The following is a 25,937-nucleotide window of genomic DNA, read 5'->3' on the forward strand; positions in this document are numbered from 1 at the left end:
GTTAACATTGGTGCCAGTACCACCAGTGCAAGGCTTTTAACTAAGTTAACATCAGTGTCAGTACTACCAGTGCGAGGCTTTTAACTCAGTTAACATCGGTGCCAGTACCACCAATGCAAGGCTTTTAACTAAGTTAACATCGGTACCAGTACCGCCAGTGCGAGTCTTGTAGCTTAGTTAACTTTGGTGGCAGTACCACCAGTGCAAGGCTATTAACTAAGTTAACATCGGTGTCAGTACCACCAGTGCAAGGCTTTTAACTAAGTTAACATCGGTGCCAGTACCACCAGTGCGAGGCCTGTAGCTTAGTTAACATCGGTGCCAGTACCACCAGTGTGAGTCTTGTAGCTTAGTTAACTTTGGTGGCAGTACCACCAGTGCAAGTCTTTTAACTTAGTTAACATCGGTGCCAGAACCACCAGTGCAAGGCTTTTAACGAAGTTAACATCGGTGCCAGAACCACCAGTGCAAGGCTTTTAACTTAGTTAACATAAGTGCCAGAACCACCAGTGCAAGGATTTTAACTTAGTTAACATCGGTGTCAGTACCACCAGTGCAAGGCTTGGAACTTAGTTAACATCGGTGCCAGTACCACCAGTGCAAGGCATTTAACTAACTTAACATCTGTGTCAGTACCACCAGTGCACGGCTTTTAACTTAGTTAACATCGGGGCCAGTACCACCAGTGCGAGTCTTGTAGCTTAGTTAACTTTGGTGTCAGTACCACCAGTGCAAGGCTTTTAACTAAGTTAACATCGTTGCCAGTACCAACAGTGCCAGGCTTTTAACTTAGTTAACATCGGTGCCAGTACCACCATGCAAGGCTTTTAACTTAGTTAACATCGGTGCCAGTACCACCAGTGCAAGGTTTTTAACTAAATTACCACTATTACCTTTTGGGCTGCCTTCTGTCACTTCCTGAGTTTCCACTGCCGTGAGGGGAACGGCATAACGGCAACAAGACTCCCTGCTCCCGCCGTGAGGGAAACGGTACCGGGTAGCGAAGGGACTACACTTCCCAGAGTTCCCTGCAAGGCGCCTTCTACCAGCATCATCAGAGGGCGCCGGAGGTCCATTTAACCAGCAGTGACCTCTCGCAGCGCGGGACGCTCTACTGCGGCACTATTACCTTTTGGGCTGCCTTCTGTCACTTCCTGAGTTTCCACTGCCGTGAGGGGAACGGCATAACGGCAACAAGACTCCCTGCTCCCGCCGTGAGGGAAACGGTACCGGGTAGCGAAGGGACTACACTTCCCAGAGTTCCCTGCAAGGCGCCTTCTACCAGCATCATCAGAGGGCGCCGGAGGTCCATTTAACCAGCAGTGACCTCTCGCAGCGCGGGACGCGCGCGGGCCAAGGGCGGGCCCGTCCGCGCCCGTCAAAGCCCGTCGAAGACTGGACTGGGCCTCCCCTCTAACGCCTTAAGATGGGTAAGCGTAAGCTCATGGGGGACGCTGATAAAGGGGGTTTAAAAGCAAAAATACCTAGACAATCCCCCTCTATTATCTCTTATTTGACCTCTGCTGTGGGTGCTTTGAATAAAGAAATCGCTAATGCCGAAAAAGAGCTAGGATTGGACACAGATGTTGTGCCCAGAGTTGGGCTGGCGGATCTGGTTGCGGCTCCTATCCCTTTGGAGTGATCATTGCCCCAGATTTACCTCAGGATGTCCCAGTACCTGTTATGGACAACCTGGGTGACCAGACCAGCCCACAGAGACATCATAGCCCCTTGTGTCCAGGGGTCCCTAGGGTTGGGCCGGCTGATGTAAAACGGTCACAAAAGAAAAATCCAGTAAAGCGTGGCAAAGGACCTAAGGCTGGTCCAATTAGTACTTTCCCAGGAATTGATGTTTCTATCCAGCAGTCCTTACGGCTCCTCATTGAGGATATTTTTAGCACAAGACTTGAATCCATGCTGTCCTACATTGCAAAGGATATTATTGACACTATGAACTGCTGTGTCGCTGACCTTAAAAAAAAGTGTGATCATTTACACTCCATTTTGGATTCCCGCTTAAAAGACAATCTCTGTCCGCCGTTTACTAACACTAGCAATACGACACCAGTAGTGACTGGATCAGTTACCAGAGGGTCTATTCAAACATGTGTCCAGTCGAATTCATCGGGGCCGGGTGGTCATATGAATTTGGAGGGTAGGATGGTTCCTTCCCCTATTATAAGGCAAAATGTATCCATAGCCCCTCATGGCGCCGTTCCAATGCAACCTAGAGGTTTGGGTTCTGTAACAAGGGAGAGTCCTGTGTCACACAATAGTTCTACCTCTAACAACTATAACAGGATTGATCTCCCCCCTGAAGCTACCCCTCTTGTTGCGGTCCTTGTTGGGGTTCCCTCCCTTGACCACACCGTTCAGGAATCTACAGATGGTTTGTTACGTAAAACAAGAAATTGGTGTAACCACTATTGTACGGGTCCGCATGATATTTCAGACCACATTATTATGGCTAGACGATTGTCGTGGGTGGGCAACCAGCCTAAAAATATTGTAGGGGACTGCATAATTGTAAATTTTAACAAACCTGACATAGCAGATAGGTTGTTTTGGGATACTTCTGCCCTTAATTCAGAAGGTATAAGCGCTGTACCATTGGGCTATTTTTACCCTCCCCCAAATCTGGGGGTGACCTCTAGGAGGCCACATGCTAATATTAAGTTTTATCCACCCCAGTATTGGCATAGAAATAGATCGGGAGGAGTTGGTTCTCTATCCGTTAATACTATAACTGCCCAGTCAGGGGGTGAGGAGGTGGGCCTGCCACTGACCAATAGATTTTCTCCTTTAAACACGTTGGACTCAAATGATTGACTCTTTGAACCTGACACCACACCGTCTCTCTCTGTTTCCAATGATGTGGAGGGTCTAGGCCTTGTGAATAATAATTGCCTATCTGTTACCCCCTGCACAATTAATATGGAACGAGATGTAATTTTGCCTCCTTCTGCTCCCAATGATTTGGAGGGATTAGGCTTGGAGAGTATCAACTGCCTATCTGTTAGCCCCCGTCAAATTAATTTAGAAATAGACATTGGTGTGGTAAATGCCCCAATTTGTAGAGCTGTTAGCTGGAACATTGCAGGCTTAAGAAGTAAAAGAGATAATCCTCAGTGGCTAGCGTTTTAAAAAACTTTTGATATAATCGCCATCCAGGAATCTTGGGATAAGGAGGAGAATTTCTGGGTGGATGGTTTCAGTTCTTTTTTTCTCCCAGCTCAAGCCACCGTAGCCGGTAGAGCAAAAGGTGGGCTTTTGTTACTTTTATCTCTAAATATACAGGGACCTATTAATAGGATTCATGTAGATTCTTTCAACTGTTTGGCAATTGAAATCTGCTCTACCTCTCAACCTAAGATACTTTTGGTGAACTTTTATAATTCTGGGGAAGTTAATTTTAGGCATCAACACTTGATTAATTTGAATTTGTTTTTAGAAAAATATAGGGCTTCGCAAACTACTGCGTTCTATGTCGTACTCATGGGCGATTTTAATATTCATCCTTGCCAACAAAATTGCCTTATTGTCGATGATCTTGGCCATAATTATGCCTCATCGCCTCATTTTGAACACACTGGGGAGGGGGAGGCCTTAGAGTCCCTCCTGTCTGATGCTGATCTTTTTGAACCGGGCTTCGCTAATAAGCTTGAGCGGTGCCCGACTTTCAAATCCAATACTAAAGATACCATTATTGATTACTTTTTTCTGTCTCCAGGGCTATTGGATAAAGTTGTTTTTTACAATGCAAGAGAATCGCCATTTAGCGACCATAACCCTGTCATTCTGGAACTCAATATATGTTGCAGTTCACGATCTAGTGACAAGACCCAAACTGCACTTTGTTTCGTATCCACCTGTGACCAAGGGAGACGGCTTAGGTGGCCTAAAGTGATCCCGGATATCTTTTTTAATGAACTTTGCACGAAATGCGAGGGGCACTTTTCAATCTGTGATAATCCATTGAGTTCAAAAGATGAAATACTTAGAGCTTTCGAGGGTATTTGTAAACAAATTGCCAGTGATCTCACAGTCAAACATACACCGAGACCAGCACATGGCCCTAAGTGGTTTGACAGCAACTGCTCTCTCGCCCATCGCCTATTAATCGAAGCGCTGAAAACAAAACCTCGAGATAGATCCCTGATAGCGGTCCTACGCAAACAGTATAAGTTGGCAACTTATAAGCGGAAATCCGAGATTAAGGCTGAGGCGTGGCACGCGTTGCTATCTGTAGACGTCATCAGGGATAGCTCAAAATTTTGGGGGATTATCAATACTCCTTTTTTCTCCGGTTTGGACAATGAAATTCAGGACTGCCATATCACTGAGGCTCAATGGTTGTCTCATTTTGAGGCAATATACGCCTCTCCTGAGAATTTGGATCTCTGCCCTAGCGTCCCATTTGTTGAGTCACGAACTACACTTATGTTCTGCGAAACAGATGTGGAGAAAGCTATAAGAGAATCTATCAGTGACAAGGCTCCTGGCCCTGATTTAGTCCTGGCTGATGTATTTAAATCAAACCCTAAATTTTGGGCGAAGATCCTGGCCAAAGTTTTTAACGTCTCTGGCTCCCTAGGGTTCCCTGCATCATGGTCCTGTTCTACAATTATTCCAATTTTTAAGAAAGGCCAGAGAGGGGACCCGCGGTGCTACAGACCTATATCCTTGATCGATTCTTCCGTGAAGATTTTAGGCAAAGTAATTTTAATGAAAATTTCTGACTGGGCTGTTGATAAGAACATTATTTCAGACCTACAATATGGTTTTAGAAAAAACAGAAGTACCATTGATCAGTGCCTTAACCTGTCATTATTAATCAACAAATATACTGTGGCGAAGGAAGGCTGTATTAGACTGGCTTTCATGGACCTATCCTCAGCTTTTGACCTGGTTAACAGGTCTAAGCCGTGGACTATTCTGTTAGAAAAAGGTCTTGATCCTCCCCTGGTGCATTTTTTGTCCGATCTTCACCAGGATCTCTTCGCCTCGGTCAGAATTTCACGGGATGGAAAATGTACAAGTTCTTTTAGATCTGCCCATGGTGTTCGGCAAGGGTGTATTTTGGCACCAGTTCTTTTTACCCTTTATATTAATGACCTAGACAGATCACTCTTATCAGCAACCCTGGATATTCCGCGTGTAGGAGACTATTCCATCCCGGTCCTCCTATACGCAGATGATGCGGTCCTTATTGCCCGCACTGCGGTTGCTTTACAGCAGCTACTGGATGCGTTTGGGGCCCACATGAAATCGTTGGACCTAGTTGTGAATAATAGTAAGTCTCATATCTTGTCAATTGGTGGTAAAACAAGAAAACCCCACCCCTTTTTTTGTAATGGCCAAGAGGTGACTTCGGTCTCCTCCTTTTCTTACCTAGGGGTAGTCTTCGATGAGAAGTTTTCCTGGATCCCGCAGCAGAAAATTAAAAAGAATTCTGTCACACGTTCTGCTATAGGACTTATGGGGTTTGCCAAACGCTTGGGGGCAAGATCAATTAAGAGCATACTGAAAATATATAGCGCCAAGTGCGTCGCAATTGCAACTTATGGTTCTTCGATCTGGGGCTATAAGGATCAACCAGGCATCCAAATAGCCGAAAATAAATTCTTACGCAGTCTTTTCTCAGTTCCACAATCAACACCAGTCTTTTCTATACACCAGGAACTTGGAATTGGTTACATCTCAGACACTTTGAGCCTAGCTCCGTTACTCTGCTAGCTCAAACTGTGGTTAAATTCTGAATTAACTTTGAACCATAAAATCCTAAGTGACTGTGTACGTTTGGACAACTCTAACAAAATTAAGTGGTTGACCTATGTTAAAAGCGGGCTAACTAAGCTGGGGCGGTCTGAGCTATTTGAATCCCCCGAAAAGATACGGAAGGAGGATGTTATATGGGTAAAAAATAATTTAAAAAAGATATTGTCTGCAGAACGGGAGGTTACAGAGCTGCAGAAACCACTTGTAAGGGCTCATTTTCTAACAAAAACTAACATCTGTATCGAACCCTATTTGATATTAGTTAATATCCCATACCATCGCTGGCTTTTAACTAGGTTCCGTTTTAATCTAGTTCTATTCCTGCTATGCGATTTCCAGGAGTGGAGTAACCCAGAGTCTTCAACACCCTCCAAATGTGATAATTTTTCTACCCAGAATACCCTTCATTTTATGATGTTTTGTCCCTTTTATTCCACTATGCGGAATAAGTACTTAATTCCAATTTTGAAAGGGAAGGGCTTCATGCAGGTTAGACCAGCATTACTTTACCTGCAGTTACTAAGTACACCATGGGATATTTTTAACATTGCCAGCTTTTTGGTCTCAGCCACACGTTCTAAAAAGTTGAGAAATAGACTTCCGCTTTCTGACTGTCTAGATTTTTAAAGGTTATATTGTTATTTTAAGTTTTGTATTTTTGTATGCTCGGCACATTGCACATAGTACTTTCCTTGGTCCTGTCTTTGCTTGACGCTTTGCACTCAGTATATCCTATAACTGTACTATTTGATATGTTTGCACTTTAATCCGTATGCGACATTTGCACTATGCATTAAGCACTTTATGTATCATGTGACAAGTATTGTGCATAATTTCCCTTAGAACTTGCTCGTATCTTGTATTTTTTATGCTTAGAAATGCACTGTTTTTATCTTTGAAATTCTGTTTTTAATTGTCTAGTAATTCACCATGAGTTGGTAGACGATACCCTGTATTTTTATTTGTAATTGTACTATATGATTGTTTGAATTGTTTACTTTTATGACATTCATTTGTCAAATAAAGTATTTGAACTGAACTGAACTAAATTACCATCGGTGTCAGTGCCACCAGTGCGAGGCTTGTAGCTTGCCAGTACCACCAGTGCAAGGCTTGAAGCTTAGTTACCATCGGTGCCAGTCCTATAACGGGTGGCTTGGTTTCTCAGTAGTCACCATTGCAACCGCCATCAATACACCCCGTAGTATCCACTAGACACTGGTCAAGTATCCGTGCCACCACTACAAGCTTTAGTAGCTCAGTCAACAGTACGGACAGAACATGGTATGGTGATTCAGTCACCGTTAATATCTCCTTGCCTCGAGACAGGAGTTATAAGCTAGCGCCACCAGGCACTGCCCCGGTAACACCAGTTCATGTACAGTCGTACTGTGAACACCTCGCGTGGAACAGGCCAGCAGCGAAAACCCTGCAACGGCCTGCAGAGTGCACGTGAACAATAGTACACAGTGGGCACTTTAACCACAGAGCCTCAGGATCAAACCGTGTCCACCTCGTCCGTCTTGTTCCGTAGCTCTGACTCGCATCTGATCATCAACGCAGCGGTGATGCATGCCGAGCCCTGGAGCCTGCTGCCGCCAAGCCGAAGCCCAGAACTACCACATGACGTTCAAAAGCCAAACCTGCAAAAGGTTGTATTCAGTTTACATTGTCGTGCGCTGCTCTCCGGTGCTGCGTCGCCCACCGTGAGGGGGTGACCCGGAGAGCTCGGGGTCGCCGCTGCGTCTTACCTGTAGCTCCGAAGACAGCGACGGTCTTGCAGGCCATTGTACATACGGGTGAGCAGCGCGATGCACGGTGGCGTCTGGCACCGAGGGATCCCGCCTGTGGAAAGCTACTCACTGTGTGAGTCCACGCGTGGGCGTTCCCTGCCTGTGTGGAGCCTGGGGTGGTGATTCATTCGGTGTGTGCCGGGTGCCAGGAGAGGAGGGCTGGGCTCACTGCACGTGCACAGGGAAGCAGGCCTGCAGCAGCATTGTACCCGGGCGGAGGCAGCGGCAGGGCTGCAGGGTTACAGAACATTAAACCAGTCAGATGGGATCACACTGTTTAATGTAGGCTGACAACTTGGACATCCATTTGAAGAACACATTTACTTAAAAAATACTCCACATTATTTGCCCCAGCCGCAGACTACCATCGAGTCACGTGGATATTAGACACTTGTAACTTTTAGAATAAACAGATAATCTTTATAAAAACAATCCACCCACAGAATTGATGTTAGGAGATTTATAATTTTCTGGCATGTTGCCACATTGACACATTATTTAGTACACGTAAAATGTGGTCTCCAATTAGCGCATAATTCGAGTGTCCCTGGTTATATGTTTAATCATAAAAGGGAGCAGATGTGGGAATTCTAGCAGCAGGGTACTAGGAACCGAAATAGCACAATGGACAGGTACTTTTTGCATATTTGACTCATTCTTAAACTCACACCATCTGACTAGCTTGGTGTGTAAATCGTATAATCGCATGGCATTTACACAAATAGCCATGGCTAAATCCACTCATCCACATTAATCTCATCCAGGTCAATACCAAACTCACCTACTTATAGTTATTTGACAGCCCGTAATCCAACTTGCCTGCAACATGGAACCAACCAACATGCACCAAACCACGCTTCCGTACATTGTCTAAACTGCATGACCCACAACCATTTCTGGCTATGCTGTCTCTGACTCTCACTGTCTAAAGACCATATTTGGGAGGCTGTTGGCAAATGTAACATTTAAAGTCTGATTTTAAGGAGGCCGTTCATAGGATTTCTACCAAAAAAAGGTGAAAATCCTGCCTGTGCTACTCTGCATTTCCCCATCCTAATATATGGGTGGATATGTCGGCGTCCCGGACAGTGATGCCAGTGCCAACACTGCCATGGGTAATGGCATATGTATGGTGAAGACAGACACGAAAATGGTGATGTACCTGTTGCCAAATTTAGGCGTTCCAGATCCCCGCCATTTTTACAGCATCTTCTGCATGCAAGTACTCTCAGTAAACCATGACAGCCCCAAAGTGCTTGGAGAAAACACCCATGCCTCAGGAAAATGTGCCATATGGATATCGGAAATGTTCCCCCTCCGCGTGGAGGTACATCTGCAGTACTCAAATGAGTATTCAGTTGTACAGTCTTATAAAGCATACTCAGCCTGAGTAATCCCACCAGTGGCGTAACGAAACTTGAGGGGGCCCCCCTGCAAAGAATATGGAGGGGGCCCCCCACGCTCACGGATTCAGTCAGGAGCTCTCAGGTCAGGGGCCTGCTGCGCAGGCACCAGTGGCGGCTGGTGAATCCTAAAAGTGGTGTAACGAAAAGCTGAGAACCAAGTTGAAGGAGCAAGTGAGTACAGCAAGCACACCAAAGTGAAAGAGGAGTGTTCGGGGTTGGCCTTCCCAAGTGGGCCCTTTAACCACTCAAATTTCAGCTTTAAATAAATTCAGTCATTTGTCTCCAAAATATCAGCTTGTCAGTTTATGAAAGAAGACACGTTTTGCTATTAAATACCAGCTTTGCCTTCTTGAAAAATAATTAAAATTCCCTAAATAAAGAAGTTATCTTTTTTGTGAAAACGTTCAATTATTGTCATGAACCACTAAAACACATGATAGATTCCGCCTTGAATATCTATGTGTCATAGTTGCATGTCATATGCGCCAATCTTATGCCAAGAATTACCGCCATTATGCCGAAGCAAGCATGAGGGCTGTGCACCACGCAATCAGACAGGAATTACCACTATTATGCCAGTGCCCGCATTTTACGCGGTTTGAGCTCCATTATACCATGGGTGAGCACATTCGGCCAACATTATGTCAGGTTATTTTATTTATTAAGTACACAATCATGGAACATTGCTGGTGTTGAAATGGTGTAGCTCTGTAGAATCTCACTAGTGGCCGTGACAAGCTCCCCTCTTTACCTAGTGATTGTTTTTTCTACACAAAGGCAACTATGGAAAAGAGAGAACAAGATATGAACGGCTTCCTTGTTTGTCTCTTTAACAGTCCACCCACTCTCGTCACAGCCTTTCCCACAGTACACAAGGACACCCATCTGTCCCGTGTACCCTTCCACAGGTCAAATGCATATCAACCATCCTGGAATGGTTACTTATTTAGGAAAGTATGGGGAGAAATTTTAGAGAATAAAAATAGCTTGACCTTTATGCGTGATGCGGGGTCTGTAATTGGCTATGGGGCACTGGCGTACAGTTCTCTGCAGGACAGCTGCGGGTCACGACTTCAGAGCCCACTGTGTTTACTCCCTGCTCTGTCTTCATTCATGGTCTATGTCGTGCAACCTTATTTACACCCTGTAGTATTTCATTGTCTTATTCACCACTGTCCACCTACTGTATTTACACCCTGTAGTATTTCATTGTCTCTCATTCACCACTGTCCACCTACTGTATTTACACCCTGTAGTATTTCATTGTCTCTCATACACAACTGTCCACCCGCTGTATTTACACCCTTTCGTATTTCATTGTCTCTCATTCACCACTGTCCACCTACTTGATTTACGCCCTGCAGTATTTCATTGTCTTATTCACCACTGTCCACCTTCTGTATTTACACCCAGTATTTCATTGTCTCTTATTCACCGCTGTCCAGCTACTGTATTTACACCCTGTAGTATTTCATTGTCTCTCATTCACCACTGTCCACCCACTGTATTTACACCCTTTAGTATTTAATTGTCTCTCATTCACCACTGTCCACCCACTGTATTTACACCCTGTAGTATTTCATTGGTTCTCATTCACCACTGTCCACCCACTGTATTTACACCCTGTATTTCATTGTCTCTCATACACCGCTGCCCACCCATTTTATTTATACCCTGTAATATTTCATTGTGTCTCATACACCACTGTCCATCCACTGTATTTACACCCTGTATTTCATGGTCTCTCATACACCGCTGTCCACCCACTGAATTTACACCCTGTATTTCATTGTCTCTAATTCACCACTGTCCACTTACAGTATTTACATCCTTTCGCATTTCATTGTCTCTCATACACCACTGTCCACCTACTGTATTTACGCCCTGTAGTATTTCATTGTCTCTTATTCACCACTGTCCACCTACAGTATTTACACCCTGTATTTCATTGTCGCTCATACATCTCTATCCACCCACTGTATTTACACCCTGTAGTATTTCATTGTCTCTCATACACCGCTGTCCACCCACTGTATTTACACCCTGTAGTATTTCATTGTCTCTTATACACAACTGTCCACCCTCTGTAATTACACCCTGTAGTATTTAATTGTCTCTCATACACCACTCTCCACCCACTGTACTTACACCCTGTATTTTATTGTCTCTCATATTCCGCTGTCCACCCACTGTATTTACACCCTGTAGTATTTCATTATCTCTCATACACCACTGTCTACCCACTGTATTTACACCCTGCATTTCATTGTCTCTCATACACTGCTGTCCACCCACTGTATTTACACCCTGTATTTCATTGTCTCTCATACATCGCAGTCCACCCACTGTATTTACACCCTTTCGTATTTCATTGTCTCTCATTCACCACTGTCCACCTACTGTATTTATACCCTGTAGTATTTCATTGTCTCTCATTCACCACTGTTCACCTACTGTATTTACACCCTGTAATTCATTGTCTCTCATACACCGCTGTCGCACCCACTGTATTTACACCCTGTATTTCATTGTCATTCATACACTGCTGTCCACCCACTGTATTTACACCCTTTAGTATTTAATTGTCTCTCATTCACCTCTGTTCACCCACTGTATTTACACCCTGTAGTATTTCATTGGTTCTCATTCACCACTGTCCACCCACTGTATTTACACCCTGTATTTCATTGTCTCTCACACACCGCTGTCCACCCATTTTATTTACACCCTGTAATATTTCATTATCTCTCATACACCACTGTCCACCCACTGTATTTACACCCTGTATTTCATTGTCTCTCATACACCGCTGTCCACCCACTGAATTTACACCCTGTATTTCATTGTCTCATATTCACCACTGTCCACTTACAGTATTTACATCCTTTCGCATTTCATTGTCTCTCATACACCACTGTCCACCTACTGTATTTACGCCCTGTAATATTTCATTGTCTCTTATTCACCACTGTCCACCTACAGTATTTACACCCTGTATTTCATTGTCGCTCATACATCTCTATCCACCCACTGTATTTACACCCTGTAGTATTTCATTTTCTCTCATACACCGCTGTCCACCCACTGTATTTACACCCTGTAGTATTTCATTGTCTCTTATACACAACTGTTCACCCGCTGTAATTACACCCTGTAGTATTTAATTGTCTCTCATACACCACTGTCCACCCACTGTACTTACACCCTGTATTTCATTGTCTCTCATACGCCGCTGTCCACCCACTGTATTTACACCCTGTAGTATGTCATTATCTCTCATACACCACTGTCTACCCACTGTATTTACACCCTGCATTTCATTGTCTCTCATACACTGCTGTCCACCCACTGTATTTACATCCTTTAGTATTTCATTGTCTCTCATACACCATTGTCCACCCACTGTATTTCGACCCTGTAGTATTTCATTGTCTCTCATACACCACTGTCCACCTATTGTATTTACACCCTTTAGTATTTCATTGTCTCTCATACACCACTGTCCACCCACTGTATTTAGACCCTGTAGTATTTCATTGTCTCTCATACACCGCTGTCCACCCACTGTATATGTATTTCATTGTCTCTCATACACCACTGTCCACCTGCAGTATTTACACCCTGTATTTCATTGTCTCTCATACACCGCTGTCCACCCACTGTATTTACACCCTGTATTTCATTGTCTCTCATACACCGCTGTCCACCCACTGTATTTACACCCTGTATTTCATTGTCTCTCATACACCACTGTCCACCTGCAGTATTTACACCCTGTATTTCATTGTCTCTCATACACCACTGTCCACATGCAGTATTTACACTCTGTATTTCATTGTCTCTCATACACAACTGTCCACCCACTGTATTTACACCCTTTCGTATTTCATTGTCTCTCATATACCACTGTCCACCCACTGTATTTACACCCTGTAGTATTTCATTGTCTCTCATACACAACTGTCCACCCACTGTATTTACACCCTTTGATATTTCATTGTCTCTCAAACACCGCTGTCCACCCACTGTATTTACAGCCTGTAGTATTTCATTCTCTCATTCACCACTGTCCACCCACTGTATTTACATCCTTTAGTATTTCATTGTCTCTCATACACCACTGTCCACCCACTGTATTTATACCCTGTAGTATTTCATTGTCTCTCATACACCACTGTTCACCTACTGTATTTACACCCTGTAATTCATTGTCTCTCATACACCGCTGTCGCACCCACTGTATTTACACCCTGTATTTCATTGTCATTCATACACTGCTGTCCACCCACTGTATTTACACCCTTCAGTATTTAATTGTCTCTCATTCACCTCTGTTCACCCACTGTATTTACACCCTGTAGTATTTCATTGGTTCTCATTCACCACTGTCCACCCACTGTATTTACACCCTGTATTTCATTGTCTCTCATACATCGCAGTCCACCCACTGTATTTACACCCTTTCGTATTTCATTGTCTCTCATTCACCACTGTCCACCTACTGTATTTATACCCTGTAGTATTTCATTGTCTCTCATTCACCACTGTTCACCTACTGTATTTACACCCTGTAATTCATTGTCTCTCATACACCGCTGTCGCACCCACTGTATTTACACCCTGTATTTCATTGTCATTCATACACTGCTGTCCACCCACTGCATTTACACCCTTTAGTATTTAATTGTCTCTCATTCACCTCTGTTCACCCACTGTATTTACACCCTGTAGTATTTCATTGGTTCTCATTCACCACTGTCCACCCACTGTATTTACACCCTGTATTTCATTGTCTCTCACACACCGCTGTCCACCCGGTTTATTTACACCCTGTAATATTTCATTGTCTCTCATACACCACTGTCCACCCACTGTATTTACACCCTGTATTTCATTGTCTCTCATACACCGCTGTCCACCCACTGAATTTACACCCTGTATTTCATTGTCTCATATTCACCACTGTCCACTTACAGTATTTACATCCTTTCGCATTTCATTGTCTCTCATACACCACTGTCCACCTACTGTATTTACGCCCTGTAATATTTCATTGTCTCTTATTCACCACTGTCCACCTACAGTATTTACACCCTATATTTCATTGTCGCTCATACATCTCTATCCACCCACTGTATTTACACCCTGTAGTATTTCATTTTCTCTCATACACCGCTGTCCACCCACTGTATTTACACCCTGTAGTATTTCATTGTCTCTTATACACAACTGTTCACCCGCTGTAATTACACCCTGTAGTATTTAATTGTCTCTCATACACCACTGTCCACCCACTGTACTTACACCCTGTATTTCATTGTCTCTCATACGCCGCTGTCCACCCACTGTATTTACACCCTGTAGTATTTCATTATCTCTCATACACCACTGTCTACCCACTGTATTTACACCCTGCATTTCATTGTTTCTCATACACTGCTGTCCACCCACTGTATTTACATCCTTTAGTATTTCATTGTCTCTCATACACCACTGTCCACCCACTGTATTTACATCCTTTAGTATTTCATTGTCTCTCATACACCACTGTCCACCTACTGTATTTACACCCTTTAGTATTTCATTGTCTCTCATACACCACTGTCCACCTGCAGTATTTACACCCTTTAGTATTTCATTGTCTCTCATACACCACTGTCCACCCACTGTATTTAGACCCTGTAGTATTTCATTGTCTCTCATACACCGCTGTCCACCCACTGTATATGTATTTCATTGTCTCTCATACACCACTGTCCACCTGCAGTATTTACACCCTGTATTTCATTGTCTCTCATACACCGCTGTCCACCCACTGTATTTACACCCTGTATTTCATTGTCTCTCATACACCGCTGTCCACCCACTGTATTTACACCCTGTATTTCATTGTCTCTCATACACCACTGTCCACCTGCAGTATTTACACTCTGTATTTCATTGTCTCTCATACACAACTGTCCACCCACTGTATTTACACCCTTTCGTATTTCATTGTCTCTCATATACCACTGTCCACCCACTGTATTTACACCCTGTAGTATTTCATTGTCTCTCATACACAACTCTCCACCCACTGTATTTACACCCTGTAGTTTTTCGATGTCTCTCATATACCACTGTCCACCCACTGTATTTACACCCTTTGATATTTCATTGTCTCTCAAACACCGCTGTCCACCCACTGTATTTACACCCTGTAGTATTTCATTGTCTCTCATACACCACTGTCCACCCTCTGCATTTACACCCTGTAGTATTTCATTGTCTCTCATACACCACTGTCCACCTGCAGTATTTACACCCTGTATTTCATTGTCTCTCATACACCACTGTCCACCCTCTGTATTTACACCCTTTCGTATTTCAATGATTTCTTCATGTCTTTCTTCTCTCAGCATCAATTAGCCATCTTGGAACAATAAAGTCATAATAAACTACATCAAAAGAAACATACATTGGTACAGCCAATAGTCCTGCAACCAACGTCAAACCTATTGGCTTTGCCAATGCTTATTAGTTATGACATCTTACATGGATTCTCCCCTTCCGACCCATAATGTCCTTCCCTTCGTATGTGTGTCCTACTCTCTCCCATATGACTGGTGATTGTTTGCTACACTCCAGTCCCATTTATTTACCTGAATATATCTCTATTATTTTTAGCATTTCGTTGCTGTTCTGGGCTCGTTCTATGTTTCATTAGACTTTAAGTACCAATTTATAACCTGCTCTTTATTGGATTCTTCAATAAAAAATATTACCAATGTGAATAGCAAGAAATAGAATTCATAGGAAAACAAACATAAAATAAAAAGTTCACAGCATGGGCGGAAACTGAATACCTAAAATGTATTTAAAAAAAAGAAAATGAAGGGTCTGTGCTGTGGAACCTGGGAATGACTTTCCCCAACTCTATAGTACTCCGGAGGCCCCTAAAATGTGAGTTTTTCAGTTAAGCTGGAGTCAGTGGCATAGCACGAGCCTCACGCGCCCTCATTTAAGGAGGTGAAAGTGCCCCCTGGCTCCTGGTTGGGTACTGAAAGACAGCTGTAGTCAGTGTGCCCCTCCCATTCCTAGGCCCAATGCCACTGCACATGCAGCACCATTGCTACGTATGCCCATGGCCAGAGTCTAAAAGTAAATAAAAGGGCTGATGATAAAGCGAGTCAATAATACTAGGCAGGTGCCGAGGGTGCCAGCACCAGACAGTGCCAAATTGACACCAAAAGCATCAAATATTACCAATTAATTCCAAGGAGGGAGCAAAAAACAGAAAAAATAGGATTTTGCTGAAGGCTCCAGATGGTTTTGCACTTGGTCTCAAATGTCGCTCAAAAATGTGCAACAACCACAGACATGTTCTCCCTTCCTTTGCAACTGGGAAGACCACTGACACAAATGAAATGTGGCATAACAGCCAGAGATGCCGGCTTTGGAACTGGGGGATCATGCTCGAGTCTCAGCGTTGGTTCAACATCCTGTGATCCTGGGCAAATCACTTAATATCCCCGTGCTTAAAAATAAGTGTGTCCTTGTGTAATGTAACTGGTGCTCGTGTAAAGTGCTCCAATACCTTGGGGGCGAGCTGGCGCTACATTGAACTATTAAAAAAAGTACTCTCTGTCATTTTCTACACGTATATCCATTTTCAAACATTCTTGAGCCATTTTTTTGTAATCTCTTCTGTGGGGATCTGGGAACGTTTCCATTGTTCACTATCAGCATCGAGGACACTGCAGGCCACCGAGGAAACACTCCGTGCCATCCAGGGAGACTGCGAAGCCAATTGCATTTCCAATGCTTGCTTACCTTCCAATGCGTCCCAACAGAGTCCTGTTCCTGGAGCTGCAGTCCTTCTCCTGCCCCTGTCAGCTCTGTGCTGCCTCCTCCCTTCTCAGAGGCTGTGCCTTGTGGGGAATGCTCTCTCTGGGGCCCCTTCGGCTCATGGCTCTGGCCGAAGAGAAACAATGTAACTTGTTACTTTGTTTCTCTTCAGTCCTGCCCTGGGTCAGCGCGAGGAGCTCAGAGCCGGCTTCAGACTGCACCTGCTTTCTACAGCAAGCCTTTCTCTCCCAGCTCTGAGGGGGCCCCCTTCACCTAACCGAAGACTGGGGCCCCCCCCGCACCGCGGGGGCTGCGGGGGTGTTTGTTACGCTCCTGAATCCCACCAAGTCCCTCAGATATGGGTGAATGGTCACAGGTTTTTCCCCGAGGTGGTTCAAGCCATGGTGTCATCATCATCAATATTTCTTCATTGGATTATTTTTCAAACCATAAAAGATAACTATGCATCAATATTTTATGCGGGAATTATATGGTCATGTTATATGGTGTCAAACACACCATATAACACAACCATATAATTCCCGCATAAAACACTCTAAAAACGAAAGTACACCAATGATAGAACACATCATAAGTAAAATGATAAAATGGTACAAAGTAGCTTCACTCAATAAAATACATCCTTCTCCTAATCGTTAAAACCTGTTCCAAGAAGAGATTATCCTAAAACAGCCCTCAGTTAATTGTATTTTTGGTCAAAAACACACCAATAAAAATCTACGTTCCGAATTTGTCACCCTTCTAAATGCCCTCTGAAGTTGGCACGAATGTGTGGGCAACGTTGGTAACTTCAGACGACTCCCTCTACCTCCTACTTTCCATGCAAAAGTTAGGAAACAGGATGTTGATGGAATCTTCAGCAAAGGTAGTTAAAGACAAAAAAAATGTGGGTCGCCCGGATTCACGGACAGTGTTCTCATGTATCCTGGCCAAGGTATGCGAACTGCGTAATCTAAAGATAGACAGTCACGCAACATCAATCTGTTGAGGGTCGTCTCTGATTTTGACCATACAGGGTGTCATAGTAAAAGCGGTCGCAATCTGATCCGGCCCTTCATACTGCATATCGCATACCCAGTCCGCAGGGCAAATGGCAAAAGCACCTGGGACAGCTTCGGGGAGCTGCCATTAGTCTCCCAAGATTTTTTTCCTGCAATTTGTAGGTTACCAATATCATTATACCCCCAAACTCCCGCTCCATAGCTGGCCACAGACATACATTTAGATCTATATATAGTGCACATTTCTGTTAGAGATTTCCGCCCTACAGGCCGGTAGCCAGGAGTATAAGTACTGGGGGCCATGGTCCCATGTAATGAAAACAATGATAAACGTTGTTGGCATGGATGAAGTGGATTCTCCTGAGGGATTTTGGTACATTAACTCAGACTATTTTCAGATTTAAAGGGCCCAATACGTTTCCTTGTATTTTATTATTAAGCTAGCCCCAAAAAATATTCAGACAACAGTCTACATTATTGTATCATTTAAAGCCTATTGCGCTAGGAACATTAGTCAAAGGAGGAATCCATTTTACATAAGGCGCCTCATGAATTTCTGGTAACTGTGTGGCAAATCATAGGTTTTGAAGCACTTCAGGCCTGGACAAATAGTTAGTTAGGAAAAATGTTATATACATGTTTGTAAAGGAGGACATGGGTAGCTCCCTCACTGACTTTCTAGGAAAACAGAAGGGTACGATGTGTATTTTGGGACATGCAATATTGGCTCAAAACAGGGCACAATTTAAATACAAGTTTGTACTGGACTTTTGGGGGAAAATAGGGTTTTCTCCCGAAGGATGCTTGTGAAAATGCAAGACACATTGTAGTGTAGTGTAGTGTAGATATATACTGCTACAATCGTAAGACAGGCTGCGAAGTACAATATGTACAGAGTTAGCAGTAAGATAAAATAATACTGCAATAGCATGGTTTGTAGCTATGACATATATTAATTAAAATACATACATAAATTACACAGGCTAAAATGTGAATACTCATCAGATGCTTCTAAATTGATCTAGCCCAGTGTACCTAACCTAAGTGTAGTACGAGGTAAGAAGTAGGTGCTGTTTTCTAAAGTATAGATAGCTATAGCTATAGTTTTAGTTTTGGCAAGAGTTGCCAAAAGTTTCTCTAAGTTCTAGTCTGCTCCATACCTTAAAATGTGCGAGGTTGGAATCTCTTTCCGGGACTCGATATCTAACACCCCGCAAGGGGAGTCAGAAACACTGGAGCTGGATTCTCTGTGAGGAGGATGACAGCGTCTGGTCAGTGGATCAGGCTGGAACTCGATCTCCTTCCGAACTTGCCGTGGCGAACCGCAAGTAGGCAGTCGAGCTGGACCATACCGGAACCGTGGTTTGCCAGGGCAAGTGCAGGTATATTTAAACCTTGAAGGTGTTTAGGAATGCCTGTATTGACGTAAAAGTCGGGCATCGGAATGTCATGAATGAACCCCTAAGGAATAGATGTTCATGCATAGTAATGAGTTCTTGGAGAAATCAATATCCAAGCAAGGGAAATTCCTAAAGGCTTAAGAGTCTGGTTTTCCAAGAACTCGTTGTGACGTGGATTGTCAGATGTACATGGACAATGCCTAAATAAGGGCTGGATTTTCTATGCCTAAATAAGGGCAATGTGAATTGTACCTAATATGGGCATAAATCGGGAAACCTATATACGGAATCTAAATCTACACACAACACCCACTCCAGTTTCGTATGAACGACATTACTAAATCCTAAACATACTAAACATGTCTAAAAGAGAATATCGCATGATATTTGAAAAGATGCTAAAACATATCCAAAACATATGTCCTAACAATGCATTACAAAACCATTGCTATGCATAAGGTGCTGTACATATTAAAAGCAATATTTTCATTCTAAGCATATGTGTGCATTGGAAATGCTAAAAAGAATGAACCAGAAGTATATACATATGATGAAATGGCTCATTAATACAGAAGAAAAGGGGCTGAAACCATTTCAAATCAGGTTAACACAAATACATTGTTGATGTGACAAGGTGGAATAATGTCCCTGGAAGTTTTTCAAAGAATTCTGTTCTCTATGAATAGTTCTACTATAAGCAGATTACTGTGCCAAAAAATGAAAAAATACAAATTTAGAAAAAAAAATTAATCATAGGAAAAAAGTTGCAAAGTTAGTCCCTTGTCTGAAAAGAATGAAGGCCAAATTCAGAGTTTCAATGGAACACTGTGTGCCTGAATCAAAAGTCAGTGTGTGAGTCTGGCGAAAACATGAAATCTTCTAATCCTGTAGACAAAAAGTCGTCTACCGTTGTAGGTGAAAGTTTGAATACCTCGTTCAGAAGATTAACTGCACATAGATGTGAACTATCGCCTTCAGCATTGGTTGCATCAGCAATGTTCGAATCGGATGTTACCTACGTGCCTGATGTTTCGTCTCGTACCTCAGCAGTAGCAATTTGCGTCTGTGAGATCTCAATGAATGCCGTCATCAGGATTGGTAGCGACTGGGGACAACACAGAGCATGGGCCGTAACTGGGTCCAGCAGAGTATCGATATCCGTAGGTATGACATATGTCTAGCACGCATTCTTCTCTGCAGACAAGGCAGAGTAGAACATGTAAGATGCAATTTTGCCAGATTGGTCTGAATGACAGAAACCATGTGGTATTTAATTCTCATAGACAAGGTAAACCCAAAATTTGGACGATGCGTTCACAACACTTCATCTCCAATAGAGCTCTCTCCATGGTGAATTGGGTGTCGCTGGTGATTTGGCTTGCCATATTGTAGCAGCAGGAGCAAAAATAGGATCCCTGCAACTAGTGCTCAAAGGAGTGGTAGTCCGCCAAACACAGAGTGCACGAAGTTTGGAAATATGCCGAGGACTGCTTGAAAAGGTGCTAACAGTCCTGCACACACGTTCTTAAATACATGTATAATACCGCTCGTATCAGACATGTTTAAGATATGTCCTAACATTTCTGAGAAATTAACAGGGCAGTTTGTATACAAAAGGGTATGTATCGCCACAGAAGTCCTTGCGACTTGTAGATCATAGGTTTCTCTGGCCGAGGTCAGTGGCACTGTTTTTTGTAAAAGAATGGCTTTCATTCTGCTAAGAGTATCAATTTGTATAGAAGAGATGTTCAGTGAAGGCCACAAAGGCGACTCCCTGACTGTGTCTATTTGTGGAAACAAGACTTGCATACAGCAAGTGACCCTGGATGAAACCGTTACTAGGTATGGGATACCTGGCAACATGCCACAGCAGCTGTGATCATTCAACATAATGTAACTCCCGTTAGAAAGTTGGCCAAAAATTGGATTAATCACTGCAGCCGGTGAACCTTGCAGGTGACAAGATACGTTTGTAGTGGAACCATCACATGCCCCGTGTAAGTTAATACCCTGACAAAGGAGAGAACCGCTTAATTTGTGTTCACAGTTTCCACCGCTAAGAAACACTTCACGTTCCCCACTCCAACATCTATGTGTGTAAGGTAAATCCCAGGATGTCTTGATGTATCCTTTACCCAACCTTTACATGTGCCTACTGGTATATGTTTTAGGCAATACTGAAAATGGAAAGTTGTAACAGGCAGAGTAATTTTACCATGTATGATCCACTCAGTAGCTGGTTTTTCTGCCACTGTGAATGCTAATTTTTCCAGTTTTTCAATGCTCAGCACAGTGTAGTCTGCTCCTTTCTGTGCCAATTTGATCAATTTATCAGTGAGATTGAATTTTGAAAACAGTGACGTGGTGTTGATTAAACGCCAAGGCACATAGCCTGCATGCAAGTTTTGTAGCGTCCAGCCTAATAGCATGATAGAACGTAGCTGAGACTGACCATGTTGCAACATGACCAAGTCTTGTTCCATGATGTCTATGACAGAAGACACAATGCTGTCCAATGAATATATTCTGGACGACAGAGTTGTTAACCCATTGTCTACCACAGAGAGAGTTTTCTCTAAATTAATACGATCAATTTTTTGTAATCGTTCTGCAGTCTCTGCTTGGGTAACCTTCCATGCTTCATTATAAGCAGCGTAGATACCGGCATATATGAAATGTTTTTGACGCAGTTTTCTTGGTCCTAGCAGGAATTCCCTAAGGTCTGCGCCTTCGTGAAGTAAAGTTAAGTGTTGTTTTACATCCTTCAGTATAGTTTTCTGTAGCCAATCAAGGCAAAGTTTCCCTACACTGTATGTTGTTACTACCCCTGGATGCTGTCTTTGAACATAGCGTGGGTCTGGCCTAATGATAGTGAAACCCTGTGTTTTGTTCAGGAATCGATCTTGACAGTTATTCGTGTCTGTGGGCCAGAGCAACCATTTTTTCCATTCTGGATCTGATCTGTTGTGATGCAAAATATTATGTACGTCGACCTCCCACCGTGTGGTGCTATTACTCGCAGGTATAGGTATGGTCGGTGTGTTGAGGTCTTTGATCTTGGCTAATCCAAGGCAAGACGTTTGTTGGACAGTGTCATTCAAAAACATAATTTGCTCAGGGATGATACAGGCTCTAAACAAAGCTTCTACCCCCTGTACTTGCCAATCTTTTGTACCCCAGACAGATTTTGTCTCAATGTTGTCTTTCCAAAAGTCGAAACCCTGTCTAGACAGTTGGGCAATAAAGGCGGCAGAATAAATCTGTTTCGTATTGGTTAACATATTTTTCGTTCCTGTCTTGTTCACATTTTTAAAGTAAAACGTTTCTGGATTAGACAAATTGTAGCCTGAAAAATATGGAAACTTCATTGCAAAAGTTTTTGAACTACCTTTTTAGATGTTGCAGATTTATGCAAGAAATGATGACCATAGTGGTTATAACAATACTTTTGTTCATAGTCTGATGAACCCTCTAAATATTCATTATTTGTGAATACTGTAAACATCTCTAGATCAGACATCATGTTATTAACAGTCTCGAAGTCCCAATCATCAGTAAAGGTACTAGAGGTAATAAAATCACTTAATGAAAGCTTTGACGGGCCAAAAATGTCATATTGAGTTTGGTCCAAAACTATACCATCATGTGTGGGAACGGCTGTGATGTTCACTGCTGACCAGTCTCTTGCTTCACGATGGGATGATTTGTGTGGCTGGAGAAGTAAGTTCACTCTTTTACTTGCTGTGTCCATTTGAATATATCTTGCATTTATCAGCATACCCAGAGTTAATACCAAAGCTAACCAAAGTAGAAAGAAGAATATTCCCAAAACAATCCATAGTTCAATCCATGGTGAAACCAGATAAGTCTTTTTCAGGTGATGAAAAAAGTCTGTTGCTTGTTCTTTGAAAGTTCTTTGTGCTAGCGTCGTTTCAGGTTCGCTGGGATCCTCAGAAAACATATCAAAGTTCATGAAATAGCCAGAGGCAGTTCTGTCAATGTTTGGAATTGCATCAGCATTTGTTGAATTCGCTGGAACCAGTTGATCACTTGTTACTTCGTTGTAGACATGTGCATCAGGATGAACTGTTATTTGGGTCTCAAGAGGTATAAGTTCCATAGCATTGTTGCTTAGTCCTTTATCTCTCACTGCAGAATCTTCAAAGGTGATGAGTCTCTCAGTTTGAACCTCTTGGATTGTAGCTAGAGGAGTGCGTCTGCTGCATTGTTGGAGTCCACTTGGCCTAATGCTTAGTATCGACCACATAATGTGGTTTGATCAGGTCGATGGACACAAATCTTTTCTCCTTTTTACCAGCAAGGGGCGGCAAAAGTACTATTCTTGATCCGTGGATTGCTAGGACAGGTACTGGTTGTCTGGAAGAAGGCTCAAATTCCTTCTTGTCTGCGATCTTTTCTCTGACTAGATCACCAATCTTTGGGATCCAGACAGGCCTTGCTGGGACGGCCGGATTTTCCCCAGTGATGGTTGGCTTCAGGAGCACGTTGCTTTGTTTCATTCTTAGTTCATTTAAGTCCTGTAAAACAGCCAAACGATCTTTGATATCAAATGTCTTATTTTCCAAAACTGTGCCTTGCATATCAAGGTCCGGTACCAACATTCTAGTTCCAAATAGAACTTCATATGGAGTGACACCCCCTAGAGAACTTCTTGGCAAGTTATTAAGTGCGTGCGGGACCCCATAAAGGTGTTTGACCCACCCATCACCCGAACCTAATACCCTAGCTGTTATAGATTGCTTTATGTCCCGGTTTTTTCTTTCCACAACAGAATTTCCCTCAGGATGGAATGGAGAAGAATACCGCAATGCTTCGCCCAAACTGGCCATGGCTTCTTTGTAAGCTCAAGAGCCCTGGTCAGAATGTAGTGTGCCAATTGCGTATGTGCCTATAAAGACTTGCAAATCTTTTATAACAGTTAGAGCGTCAGCCGAGCGCTGAGGCCACATCCATAGGAACCTAGAACACGAATCCACTGCGACCATGATATATTTATGGTTACCATCCCTTTGTAAGGGACCGCAGTGGTCCAGGTAAACACACGCTAATGGTTTATCTGAAATTAGCCGGGGCGTCTGCGCAGGACGTTTCACAGTAGAGACTTTCATCTTCTGGCATATTTCACATTCCAAGACATAATTCCTGGTCTGTTTCCTAATGCCTGGCCACCAGTATCTCTGTTTTAATAACAATACTGTGGCGGAAACACCTGCATGGGCAGAGGCGATCCTTCATTTGCTGCTAGGATTAGTCCTAATCTATGTTCCATGTTTGGTATTACCCTATCCCCCACTCCAGGGATTCGAGCAAACGGAACATTGTTCGCATCAATTATATATGAGTATGTGAGTGGAAACCTTTTAGGTAACGCTGCCTTTGCTTGAAGCATTGCCAGCTAGCATTATTTCCCTGTCTATTTTCGGTTTTGAACGAGTGATTGCAGACACAGAAGCCGTTTGCACAGCCCCTTTCGCGGCTTCATCAACCAATGAATTCCCTTCAACATGAACGCCATCACGTTGATGACTCAGCGTGTGTATCACGTGAGTTTTTTGTAGTCCTTTTCGTAACTGAACTACTTGTTCACAAAGCATTATATGCTTGATTGTACCACCTTTTGCATCTTTGAAACCAGTTTGAAGCCAATTCTGTAAATATTCATTGTAAGATTGAACACAGTAAAAAGAATCGCACACTATGAGTGTGGGAAATTCGCGATCCGTATTTTCAAGTGCCATCTTGAATGCTTGTAGTTTAGCTCGCTGAGCTGTACAATCTCCTAGAGATTGCGTTTTTGTGACCATTGGTCTGAATTTGCCATCATGCATACGACCTTTAACAATCGCGCATGCTGCACTGTAACCTTGTTTACTTTCTGTAGCGGGTTGAGCAGATCCGTCAGTATAAATTATAAATTCGTACTGATCAAGAGGGAGATTTTCAGTAGGCAGAGGACATTCGTGTTCGTATTGCAGGAATGCTTGTGTTTTCAAATAAGGATCAAAAACATATTCAACATCAGTTGCAGCAAGAAAATTAACCTATTGTATCCATCTCGGATGTAAAGCTTTTGCATGTGGAAGGCTAGCTTTAGTAACTGCCTCTTAGGCAGGTACAGGAGTCACGACCATAATGCATTGCCCCTGTGCTAGGGCTCTTTCCTTTGCTACAGCGGTTTGAACTGCTGTCAGAATCTTTTCTGTAGAAGTGAATTTCATTTCTGCTTGTGTATACAAGTGTGATTTGTACGCAATTGGTACTTTTTCACCTTTGTTAAAAGTTAAGTAGGCGAATCCGCATTGACCCGGAATGATTCGGATCACTAAGTTGCGTACATTTATGCAAATGTTTTGTTGCTAACACGTCTGTTTGAAGTGAACACAGAATTTCTGTGTGTTCTTGTGTCCAAGTTGTGGTTTTGAAATCAGGTTTGATTAGTTCGTAGAGAGGTTTAACCCTCTCTGCGTAGTTTAGAATGTAAGTTCTTCCAAAATTCAGGAAACCTAGAATCGACTGTAAGTTTTTCAGCGTTTTTGGAGGTTGGAGCAGCGCACACTTTTCTAAAAAGTTGGCTGCCAGGCTTTTGTCTTCATTTGAAAGTTCTCATCCTAGGAAAAGGACGTTGAGATGGGCAATTCTGGACTTTTTAAAGTTGAATTTGTAACCCTCAGAGGCGAACCCCAATATAAT

The 25,937-nt window shown here is 43.0% G+C and overlaps 1 protein-coding gene across 2 annotated transcripts in view; it reads right to left on the reverse strand.

Moving 5' to 3' along the window:
• The window catches only part of LOC146857967 (nmrA-like family domain-containing protein 1), a 168,755-nt gene extending 160,936 nt beyond the window's left edge, over window positions 1-7,819 (reverse strand). Inside the window, exon 1 of one of the 2 annotated variants that reach the window (XM_085648728.1) lies at window positions 7,530-7,686. In XM_085648728.1, coding sequence (XP_085504854.1) covers window positions 7,530-7,566 — 37 coding nt within the window. In that variant the 5' untranslated portion in view covers window positions 7,567-7,686. Of the gene's footprint in view, window positions 1-7,529 lie in introns of both variants that reach the window. The other variant, XM_085648727.1, reaches the window with a different exon arrangement.
• Between the last annotated feature and the right edge of the window lie 18,118 nt (window positions 7,820-25,937).

This window comes from Triturus cristatus, chromosome 3_2 (genome assembly GCF_964204655.1).
Source record: "Triturus cristatus chromosome 3_2, aTriCri1.1, whole genome shotgun sequence".
NCBI classification, from domain to species: domain Eukaryota; kingdom Metazoa; phylum Chordata; class Amphibia; order Caudata; family Salamandridae; genus Triturus; species Triturus cristatus.